Here is a 12,832-nt window from a genome sequence, read left to right on the forward strand (position 1 = left end):
TAACATCTTATGACTTTTGTAATAATACAGATTTTTCCTCATTAGGAAAGCTGCCATTGGCATATCACAGCACCAAGTTGGACAACATTGAAGTAGGTAGTAGGTAGTAGGTAGTAGGTAGTAGGTAGTACCACCCTGCTACCAAGGACTGGCAGCAGCCATCTGTGTTTCAAAAAAGCGCTCTCCATCACCATGGGACACCCTGTTACCTCATACATCCCACCAACTACATGCACTGCTGACTAGGCCACACTTCGTTCCTAATGGCAATGCAAAACAGACTTGCTATTGACACAATGCTGGCAACAGAACAGGGAATATGCAAGTATAATGCAGGTGAGTATTGTGGAATAATTCCTATGCACACAGGGAAAGATGGGAACCTAACTGCACAATTAAAACAGTGATACAGAGCCTCATCAGACCCCAACACCTTGGATGGGATGACCTCCCTTAAAGGGGAGTACAATACAATCTTGTCCTCTCGGGTCAATAAGCAGTAAAACAGAATCAAACAGATGCAATTTGAGATAGGAGACAACCCCAGAAATTACGAGCACGTCAACCGAGGCAGATTCAGGCCTCTCGGGCAAATCAAAGGGTAACCATGATTTTGAAGCAATAAAATAATATCTTTCCCAACTTAGCCCTGAAGCAGTAGCAATGCTCAGGAATTCGATTTCTACAGAAGAGATTCAAACAATTAAAGAATCTTTAAATTATAAAACACCTGGGCCTGATGAGTTCACAATAAAAATTTTTTTTGAAGTGTTTTCATACAGAATTGGACCCGCTTCTGCTGTGGATGGTTAATCATGCAGCAGCAAATGGCAGACTAACCTTGCCTTGCCTTGCCTTGCCACTGGTGTGAGTACAACAGGCCGATAGTCACTAAGGCTGGTTGTGGGGGATTTCTTAGGTAGGGGGACTACAGTGGAGGTCTACAGGCAGGATGGGATTTGGGTGTGTCTGTCAACAGGAAACACACAGGAGGTCACAAAAATTAATATTGAGTCGGTGTGTACATTTGCGAAGACGATGTCGGACACCGTAGTGTCTCTGGACCCCTGCCTAATCGGACCAGCGACCACATGTTTAGCCGCATGTCGTCGTTCAACCACTGGCTGTCGAGGTGGTGTCCAGCAAACCAAGTGGGCTTCATAGATAATTGGAAAACGTTCTGGGGGAGACCTGGTCTGATTAGGAGGGACGGCGTCCATCCCACGTTGGACGGAGCTGCTCTCATTTCCAGAAATATGGCCCAGTTTATAATAGAACCAAAACCCTGACAACCCTGAGTTCAGACCAGGAAGCAGCACTGCTGTCTTACACGCTTCTCTGCACGTCCACTAGGGGGCAGTTACCCACCCAAAACTACATAGAGACTGTGTCTGTCCACAACGTCAGTTTACTCACTCCAGTTCTACTGTAGAGGAGTCAATCAGAAAATCCTAATCAAAATTAACACAACCACTAAATTAACTCAAAAAAATCTAAAAATTAGATGTGGACTTTTAAATATCAGATTTCTGACGCCAAAAACTGAATTGGTTAATGAATTGATATCTGACAATTGTATTGACCTGCTCTGTCTCACCTAAACCTGGCTGGTGATGATGAGTATGTTAGTCTGAATGAATCCACTCCTCCAGTCACATTAATACTCACATTCCCAGAGGCTCTGGCCCAGGAGGTGGAGTTGCTGCCATTTTTAACAAAAGTTTAATAATAAATCCCAAACCCAAAACAGGTTTCAGTTCATCTGAGAGCCTGATTCTTAGTTTGTCTCCTCCAGCCTGGAAACTCTCCAGCCTCTCTGATTGATTATTGAGGACCGTCCTCCTGGTCCTGACTCTGGATTCTGATCTGAATTCTCAGAGTTTCTATCAGTTTAGTTCTAAATCAGATCAAGTCATGATTGGAGGAGACTTCAGTTTTCATGAGGATGTTGATAACCACAGTCTGGTGCTGCATTTCTCTCTCTCCGAGACTCAACTGGTGTCCATCAGTCTGTCCATGAACCCCCTCACTGTCACAGCCACACCTCCACCTCCTCCTAACATGTGGAACTGAAGCTGAACGTCTGGTTGTGTTTCCACAGAACGCTTTTATCAGACCACCAATCAATCACTTTGGAATTTGGACTAATCAGCTTCACTCCACTCAGGAAAACTGTAGTTTCCAGATGTTTGTCTGATCAGGCCACACCTGGATTTAAGGAAGTGGTTCCATTGGTGCTAAATTCAGTGTCATGTCCCATTGTTACAGAGGACACTGTTGTCAACCTTAGTCTCTCCCAAACTGATCATTTTACCGATAGTGCAACAGGCAACTTAGGATCAACTTTGGACTCAATTGCCCCACTAAAAACTAAATCTATAAATCCAAGGAAACAAGCACCTTGGTAGAATTCTGAAACAAGACAGTTTAAATAAAAAACCCAGAAACGAGAGAGAATATAGCGCTCCTCCAAACTGGAGGAGTCTCACATCATCTGGCAAGACAGCCTTAAAGCCTATAAGAAAGCCCTTCGTATAGCAAGAGCAGCTTACTACTCGACACTAATAGAGGAACACAAGAACAACCAGGTTCCTCTTCAGTACTGGAGCCAGACTGACAGAGATCCACAGCTCTACTGAACCTAGCATTCCTGTTTCCCTGAGCAGCAAAGAGTTCATGGACTTCTTTAATGACAAAATTGTCCTGATTAGAGAGAAAATTCACCTCCTCCTGCCATCAGCTGACAACATGGCACCTAGAACCAAGAACCTTAGAGGCTGCTGGAGGACCAGACGTACACTTGGACAGTTTTTCTACCGTTAGCCTTCTACAATTCTACAATTCTACAACTTCATTTAGCAGACGCTTTTGTCCAAAGCGACGTACAACACAAGCAAGAATTTAGACCTAATTAAGGGAAAGTCCATAGGAAGCACAAAAGTGCTTCAGTTGTGATTTGGTCACAGGTACTGCCATCTAGTGGTAGTACATGTTGTTTTTTTTAAATTTTTATATAACAGACATACAACATGACACAACACAGTTGGTGCTACATAGTCACTAAGTGCTGGGTCTTGGACCCTCTGACTGATTCTACCTTCTCGCCCACTACGCTCTGCATGCCAAAGACGCCTGGTGCTTCCAGCCCAGCGCTGCTCCAAATCTCTAGCCAGACTCTTTTCTTCTGTTGTTCCCAAATGGTGGAACGAACTACCAAACTCTGTGCGTTCTGCTGAGTCCCTTTCTACTTTTAAGAGACAATTGAAGACTCAATTGTTCAGAGAGCACCGAGGCACTGAACCTGACTCTTCTCCTCTTTGTCCTGTGGGGTAGAATCAGTCAGAGGGTCCAAGACCCAGCACTTAGTGATTATGTAGCACTAACTGTGTTGTGTCATGTTGTATGTTTGTCAAAATAAAAAAAAAGGGAGGGGGGGGCGACACTTCTTCTGCCACTAGATGGCAGTACCTGTGACCAAATCACAACTGAAGCACTTTTGCGCTACTGTGGGTTTTTCCTTAAGTCTGAATTCTTGCTTGTGTTGTACGTCGCTTTGGACAAAAGCGTCTGCTAAATGAAATTGTAGAATTGTAGAACGCCCGTTCTGGCCTCCCTCCACTGGCTGCCTGTGTACTTCAGGGTTCATTTTAAGATTCTTTTATTTGTTTTTAAATCCTTAAATGGTCTCGCCCCCCTTACCTCTCTGAGCTGCTTCACCCTCATGCTCCTGCTCGGTGCCTCAGGTCAGCTGATCAGCTGCTCCTGGAGGTACCGAGGTCTAAGCGGAAGCTCAGAGGGGATAGAGCCTTTTCTGTTGCTGCTCCCAAATTATGGAACGATCTGCCTTTGCACATCAGACAGGCTTCTTCACTGTCCATTTTTAAAACCTATTTTTACTCCTTGGCTTTTGACCCAGCATGAGATTTTGCTCCTGTTTTATTATTTTTATTGTTTTTCACTTGATTATTATATTTTATGACTATTTATGTACAGCACTTTGTTTTCAGCTGTGGTTGTTTTTAAAGTGCTTTATAAATAATGTTGTTGACTTGAGTTAACTTCAATCTTTCACACACACACACACACACACCCCCAAATAACACTCACATAGTCGTATATATATATATACATATACACACATACATACACACACCTACTGTATGTGTATGGACATGATCGAATATTTCACTGTTCCTTGCTTTTCACAGTGTCTGAGCAATCTTATTCTCTAGATGATCTGTGTGATGCATGACCGCCCTCTGTTTACCCCGTTTAATACGGCAGTATCTGAGAAGTATTGAGTACGGCAAAGTGTGCTGATTGGCCAGCAGCCCCACACAGGTCAAAGGTCACTCCCTCGAGGCAGACCAGTTTATTATAATAGGAGTCATGATTGTCATGACATGCATGCTTTGTTATGCCTCAGATAACTAACTTGTAACTTTAATATACAGGTGTTATCGTAAGTTTACACACACCCATCCCTCTGTTCTGGTCCTTCTTGTGATCAGCCATTACGTTACACAGTCTCCACCGCTGCAGGACAGTTTTCAATGCATTACATTTCAGCACGATTCAGAGAGCCGTTCTCAATCCACCTTAAGATTTCCCATCAAGACAAAGGCTGTAAAGTTGTTTCACAATTTAACCAGTTTTAATTGTTATTAGAGAATAAAATGCAGTCAGGAGCTCATATATATACACACACACACGTACATGCACACACACATACAGAACATGTATATACACGCACACATACACATGTATATATACATAAAGTTAATGGAAGTAAATTGTATTAGATGATGTGCTCGACAGTTTTGTTTTGGAGAGTTTTGCTGTTGTTAGCCATAAGTTGCCATTTTATATGCGTGGCTGAATCTTTCTGGATAGTGGAGATAAAGAAGTAATACAAGAGAGGAAATGTAAGTGCAACACATTATTTTGAGTACTTGAAAGAAAGATACAAATTTGATACAATATTAGGGTTAAGTATAATTTCAAGCACTTAACTGTTATCAAAGATTGGATTTGGGAATCGCAGTAGACATGTCCTTTGAAAAAATGAGAAAATATGTTTGGTAGAAGACAGTATTGTATTTTCCCAGTTATGCATCAGAATTTATGGACATTGTAAGACATGGATAGATACTAAAAACTACATTGTATAGAAAATGCCTAAAATGAGAGCTACAACCTTTAGAACCTCATTAAAGTCTTTTTACCCATTATACTGGAAAATAACATGAATGTGTGTGTTTTTATGTACAAACAGACATTTCAATGGTGACTCACATTGAAAAGATTTTTATACTCATCAAAATATTCATTGTGTATAATAGGCACTTGTGAATTAGTTTACAGGCTCTTCAGGGTGCTTGACCTTATAACGTGCAGTATTTACAACTGGAAATGTAAAAATAAGTTACTTCTGTTTTCGCTATTAGCAAAGGGGTTTCTCTGCACTCTTCGAAAAGCATTTGAAGCACATACGCATCCTCAATCATGCTTTATCCAATCTCCTCGGCACCAGAGTGCCGTGCATTAATAATCACACTTTAGTTGTCATGCTTCATTTTTGCAGTCTTAGATGATCTTTGGTAAACAGGAAAACAATTACATTCGAATAAAACACAAATCTTGAAAAGAACATGCCAACCATTTGCAAAATGCCTTCTTGTCTATCCTCCCGAGGGCCAGGCAAGAAGATGAATAGCTTTCTCTGCTTTGTGGCTGCATTTAGGAGCTGAGACCCATAGAGACCAGCTGACTGCTAGTTAGCTAAGCACAATGAATGGAAGTGCAAGGGGAGCTTAGCTTACCAGTACTTTTGTGCCAGCTCAGTCGCCAAAGACAGTAATTGCTCCTCTGGTCATTTTGGTTCAAATAGAGGTTCTGGATCTTGGTTTGTCCAGAGGCAATCATCAGAGTAAAGTGGATTTGGTGAATTTCAACAGAGATATGCTAAAAAGTTGGCATGTTACTTTAGAGATTCAAATAGAGCCGAACAATACTGGGTTTTTTTTTGGGGGGGGGGGGGGGGGGCTGATGCTGCCATTTTTGCCATAATTTTATATCCATCATATAATATCAAATCATTAACATGTCAGCATCATTTCAATGTTGACATACTTGAGCTAAATTCAACACAAAACTGCTGAATTGCTTCATTATCTTAAAACAAATTACCTTCATTTTATACGTATAAAGTATGGAGCTTTTTTTCCATTTTGGTGTACATAAGCCATAACAATATATCTGTGAAAGGCCGACGTAAGAGAATATCAGTTGGGCTCTATTCCGACCGCAAAATGACAAAAAAACAAGAAAAAGAAGAATCAGCACAGATGGCACGAACTTGAATAAACTGTCCTCCTGTTGTCTTCCTTATATAAGCCATGACTCAGTATAAGCTCTTCCCACTTAAACAGATATAGCAGGGAGCATTGTAGTGTAGAGTTATTCTTGAGACTCCCTTTATGGTATAGTATAATGCATAGTGAAATACCCTAAAGCTGCAATCACAAGTGGGGGCTGTAAAAATGTGAGACCAGCTTAAATATTCGGGTTTAGGTGGACAGCACAGAAGTTAAAGCATAGGAAGAATTTAGGCATCGGTGTCTCTCTTGTCCCACTCACATGGCACATTAATAGGCTGCATGGTGTTGTCTTCCACTGTAATATGATCCTTTCCAGACAGCATGCCCAATTAAATATTACATCTTGAGGCCAAAAACGTAATCATCCCTCACCAAGACCAAGATACATGCGCCCCCCAGTCTGTAGCCTGTCCATTTAAATATCCATCTACCCACCCACTGGACTGTCTGACCATTAGCCAGTGGCCCTCTACCACTGCTCCCAACTGAAGTCATCACCTCCTCCAAAAACAAAAAAAAATCCGAGGATTGTGAAGAAGATGACAGCATTTCCCGTCATCACGAGGCCACAAGCACCCCACTGGATCTGCAGATGAGAAATATTGTATGAGAAATAAGATTTAGGGGGCAAAAAATGTTTTCTACAATAAATTGCTATTAGGGTTGGGAATCCAAAAAAAGACTTCAAGCAGCAATCCAAATAAAAGAACCAGTACCCATAAAAAATATTTTTGTTTCTGGCTGATGGCTCCTGAATGCACAATGCAAACATAAGTTAAAAATTCTGCCTGGAGCAGTACCGGATGAATCACTGCAATAGAGTCCTTCTTCTTAAATTTTGTTTTGACATTGGTGCATCACACTCCAATAGTGTGGGGGATGGACAAGGGTAAATGCTCAAATGTGCAATTTAAGTTACAAGGGAGCATGACAGGCAAAGTTAGGGTGGCCGTCTAGCAACCGAAAGGTCACTGGTTCGATCCTCACTTCCCCCGGTGACCGTGTTGAAGTGTCCTTGAGCAAGATACTGAGACACCAAAATGCTCCAGATGGCCCTTTGACAGACTGGACCCCCCCCCCCCCCCCCCCCCCATGACCCTTAATGGATAAGCAGTAAAGAAAATGGATGGAAGGATGGATGGCAGAGAAAGTGTGAGGGCTGGTGGCCAGCTAGTTAGTTACCCCACAGGTTGCACTTCTGCATGGTGTCAATATTACTTGAAATACACTAGGTTCATTCAAGACGGCAACAACGTATCTGTCTTTGAGCAGATGACAGCTTCTTCAAAGCCACTGTGGAGTAACACCTATTTAAAATGCTTTTTTTCTTTTATCGCCATCTTCCTTTGTCATATGAACATCACTGTCATTCTCTTTCTTTGAAACCATTTTGGAATTGAAATGTGGATTAGCTAAGAACTGGAACCAATATACTTAAAATAATACCCAACCCTAATTGCTACACAAGTCAACATTCATGACTGCAAATGAGGTACAAAATATCTCAACACATTGAGAGTGAGCTCACTGTGTTATTGCGGGCTAGGACAATGGGGAGCCCAAAAGACGATACCACAATGCCAGTTGTCAGGAAGTAGGCAAGCTCCCTGCAGGCATTGCTGGAGGAGTCGCTGTCATCACTGAGGCGTCGGGATATGAAGGTTGGAATAGGGCTCAAGATGTAAAAGATGAGGACAAACAGAGGCCAATACACCCTGGGAAAAACAGGTGCAGAAAAATCGAATTCATTTGGACCCAAGTAAACAGGTGTTACAATGTTGCATTGAGGTGACGTAAGCCTATTTTCAAATTTGTCATTTCGAAAATCCAGCAGATAGGAGACAAATGCTATCCCACAATACCGTGCAGCAGCAGCAGCTTTGGAAATGACACCACTCAGCTGTTCATCGAAAGAATCAATCAATACAATCTGAGGCAGGAACAGTTTGTTACATATATTAGATCCTCCATCTAAAGCTTTGTTAAATATGTTTGAAAAAACAGTATAGTAAAATATATATATTATTTATATTTTAAATTGTTTCTTGTGAATCAACAAAAGAAAATCTGCATTGTGTTAATCAGTGATTGAAACAGAAATAAATTCAAAACCATTAAAACCGTGTTTTTTACTCTCAAATATATTCCAGGAACTTAAGGTTTGCCAGAGTTTCCTCAAGAAAGGTCTCCACTATGAGTTTACAGGGATGTTACTGCACACATGGGCACATTACAGACGGCACGGTGGTGCAGTGGTCAGCACCATGGCCGTGCAGCAAGAAGGTTACGGTTTGAGTCCTGGCTCCCTCACAGGATCCTTCTGTGTGAGTCTCCATGTTCTCCCTGTTCCTGTGTGGGTTCTCTCTGGTACTCCAGCTTCCTCCCACAGTCCAAAGACATCAAGAGGGGACGAGGCTGATTGATACTCTAAATTGACTGTAGGTGTGACTGAGAGTGTGAATGGTTGTCTGTCTCTATGTGTTGGTCCTGTGATGGACTGGTGACCTGTCCAGGGTGAACCCCGCCTCTCGCCCGAAAGCCGCTGGGATAGGCTCCCAGGCTAAGTGGTGATCAGTTACTTCCAGGCCTGACAGCTTTTATTTCGAGTGTGAACAAGGTGAAAAATCTGAGGAGTGTGTTCAATAGTTCGTCCAGTTGCTTAATGACTGATACAGTCAGATTCTCTCTGCACTGCTGTTGTCTCCTCCATCCTTTCAAATTCTTCCGTCCACTTTCACTTGATCCCATGATGTTTTCCATGGTGGTCAAGGACTCGTAGAACGGGATAGGAAATAAGGATAATCTAGATTTAGCCACCGACTGCTTATCTTGATGGACGCACATCTATTATTCCAGCAACAGTCGATTAGTGGAGTAGATGTAACACACATAAATCTTTTTTTTTTGTTTTGGCAAATTTATAAACATTTACTTAAAATTTGCCAGACATTTGGATGGAATATGACAATTGTTGGGTTATGTACAGTATTTTTAAAATCAACTCATGTACTGAATATTATTTTGTGATGACATACTATGTATAATAATGTGACATTAATGTTAATTGCTGACCACGTAAAGGGAGCTACATTACCTGTGAAAGTTATCTCTGTACTTTGCCTGTCATTGCCACGGAAAAAAATTGTAAACTTAACGTCTTTTTTATAGATATATTAAAAAATAAAAAGAAAATTTCAATTCATCTTCTTGGTGGCATTCATGTTGTTCTCACATTAGGACCACTAAACTCACAACCACAACTCAGTCCAAATTTTCAAGATCACAACTGTAGCAGTCGCTGTCCCTCATTCTTATAAACTGCAATATGCCCCCCCCCCCAAAATTGAAAAAACATAAAAGGACAACCAAATTGTCATTTTTGAAAATATACCATCACTGTTGATGGTATATTATGGTACCTTACCATTTTAATGTGGTTTTTTTTTATAGTATACTAAATATCTTTAGGACTTTTACTTTTGGTAGGTCGAACGGATTCAAATCTGAAAGCATCAGGGTTGTGATTATTAGTTTAGGTAAGACACAAATCTTTTGTTCCAACATAACCTACTTTGTGGAAAGACCTACCCATACTGTTCCAAGGCACAACCCAGCAGCAGAAATGTCAGACCAATGGCTCCACTGAAGGACAAACCGACGAGTGCTGAGGGAAGACACACAAAACATTTCAAAGAGAAACTACTGCAACAGCCACACGTTTGCTACATCTACGTCAAAGCACGCTACCGTATGAGATGGCTACAACTAATTGTGTTTATCCAATTATTGGATAATAAAAAAACCAACATTAATATCCTGAAGAAGCACACAGAAATACATCAGAGCATAACGTATATGTGCCAAGCTGCATACTTTCGAAATGATTCACCTAACGTATTTAAATCTGTCTGACCAGCACAGTCACGGCACAAAAGTTTTTTCAGGCAGTAGCGTCATGTAGCGAACTCTGCCGTGAATTGTTGAATTAAAGTAAAAATGCAAATACCTTTGATGCCGGCCATGACGATAAACTCGTCCGATTTGTTGGTTTCTTTGTATATTGTTTATATGCTGAGGTTCTGCGTCTCGATAGAGTTTCCTGCTTCCGCCATCAAGTTTTACTTCTTCCTCATCATGTGACTTAAAGTTACAGCAGCTGAGACACAACTCGTCCACACAAGAGCGATTAAACGGCTCTGGCCCACTCATAGATAGAAATATTAAATGAATATTAAATAAATCTGCCAAGCATTTTTCTTCAGAAACGTTAACATGATGCAAATATCAATAACCCCTTTTTTGCTAAGTTGACCCTCACTCACTCATCTTCTCTGGAAGTATATGGAAAGAAGTGGCCAAATATCAAGACTGATGCCTGTACAAAGTTTATTTTATGAACATGTTCTATGTTAAATTTGGATTTCATATCTATAACAGGACATTTCAGGACAAAGAATCTCTCTCTCTCTCTCTCTCTCTCTCTCTCTCTCTCTCTCTCTCTCTCTCTCTCTCTCTCTCTCTCTCTCTCTCTCTCTCTCTCTCTCTCTCTCTCTCTCTCTCCCGGGAGAGAGCTTACCCTAGTTGCCTTCAGCCGGGAGGCGGGGTTCATCCTGGACACCAGCCCATCTCAGGGCCAACGTAACATATCGACAGACAACCATTCACACTCACCGCCATGCCGATGGTCAATTTAGAATATCCAATTAGCCTAGTCACGGAGTACCCAGAGAGTGTGTGAGTGTGTGTGTGTGTGTATATATATGTGTGTGTGTATATATATATATATATATATATATATATATATATATATACACACACACACATATATATATATATATATATATGTGTGTGTGTGTGTGTGTGTGTGTAGCATACCCTCCGAAAGATGGACGGACCCGACTGATGGTTTTTAATGTTTATTGAAGCTCCATAAAGCAACTCCATAAAACCAACGTGAGAACTGACAAAATAGAGACATAAAAAACAATCACTTTACTGTTTCCATCTGTATCAGTATTCAATTAGCACCATATCAAGCAAACACCGCCACCTAACGTTAACAAGTGGGCTAAAGTGTTAGCATATGCACAAATCATCAAGTAACGCTAATTAAATAATCACTACCATCACATACACCGACCTTGTGCCTCCTCGGGGGTTACTAGACTACAATCAGCCGTTAAAGTTGTTTTCTTTCCGTTGCCGTTTCTGTTTCTTTGTTGTATACTCATTTGTTTGCCTTGTTAAACTTTTACTTTTACCGTAAATTCCGTTGCGTAGTTAAGCCGCTGCATCGCCCCGCCCACACCAGCAGCAGGAAGCAGTGTGTGGTCCCCAAAACAAAATCCCGTTCCATGCAAAACCAAACCTATCTCAAAACAGGCAGAAATGTACACATGAAAGCAAACAAAAATCACCCTTTACCCTTACTTATAACTAAAACACAAATCATGTAACTCTGTACAAAAAATCAGGTCAAAAATTTATCTCAAAATATAGATATTTTTTAAACCTTAAGCAACAAACAGTGCGAGTTGCCATCTGGTGGACAAAACGAGAAACAGCAGGCACAAAAACATTTGGGTTTGCTACACTCCCACCAAAATTATGAGTGTTCCATATTAAATGATATGAACTATGAATAATTTTCTCAATGAGAATGTCATTGTCTTTATAGATCCATAAACTTAAAAAAACCTCGAACAGCAGAATCAACTTCTGCACTGGGCGCTCCAGTATAGAAGGTTTAACAAGACGCTCACCTTTCTTATTTAGTCCCTTATCTCCTACTGTGATTTTCACTCTCCTTACAAGCCCATCCTTACCACTGACAGTTTCTATGACTCTGGCGAGTCTCCATTCACCTCTGGGTGACAGTTCATCTTTGTCCATCACTATATCTCCCACCATTAGATTCCTCTTTGGCATGTGCCACCGCTGCCTTGTAGCGATGTTGTGCGGATACTCACGCTTCCACCTACTCCAGAACTGTTCTGCGAGGAACTGTACACGACACCATCTTTTTGCTCCATACAAGTCCTCTCTAGGGAATGTACCTGGTGGAGGGAGTGTTGTACCAGACTTCATGTTGATCAGATGATTGGGGGTGAGTGGTTCTAGGCTGTCAGGGCAGTTTTAAGTTATCTACAGTCTGGGGTCGACTGTTGACTATAGCCATGGCTTTGTACAGTATAGTCCGTAGTCAAGCATCGCTGAGTCTGCCTTGTGAAGGTAACAGAGTGGAGCTCAGAACGCTCCTGACAGTTTTTATCTGGCGTTCCCACACGCCTCCTGCATGATTGGAGTGAGGTGCATTCATAACGAAGTCACACTGTCTTTGTGACAGAAATGTGCTCAGTCTCTGTGTGTCAAGTTAAAAAAATTAGTGCCTTGATCACACTGTATTTGACGAACTGCACCTCGAACAGCAATGAAGCATCGCAGCGCATTGC

The 12,832-nt window shown here is 41.4% G+C and overlaps 1 protein-coding gene across 1 annotated transcript; it reads right to left on the reverse strand.

The window, feature by feature from the left end:
• Positions 1–6,033: 6,033 nt before the first annotated feature.
• LOC147261194 (leptin receptor gene-related protein) lies at positions 6,034–10,537 on the reverse strand. The gene is made up of 4 exons (XM_086203134.1): positions 10,387–10,537; positions 9,969–10,044; positions 7,909–8,095; positions 6,034–6,966 (listed from the first exon to the last, which is right to left on the reverse strand). The coding sequence occupies exons 1-4, from the start codon at positions 10,400–10,402 to the stop codon at positions 6,850–6,852; spliced, it is 396 nt and encodes a 131-aa protein (XP_086059260.1). The 5' UTR covers positions 10,403–10,537; the 3' UTR covers positions 6,034–6,849.
• Positions 10,538–12,832: the final 2,295 nt, after the last annotated feature.

The sequence above is a fragment of the Aulostomus chinensis genome, chromosome 5 (assembly GCF_037954235.1).
Source record: "Aulostomus chinensis isolate RoL2024-O1b breed Wild chromosome 5, RoL_Achi_v1.0, whole genome shotgun sequence".
Lineage (NCBI taxonomy): Eukaryota > Metazoa > Chordata > Actinopteri > Syngnathiformes > Aulostomidae > Aulostomus > Aulostomus chinensis.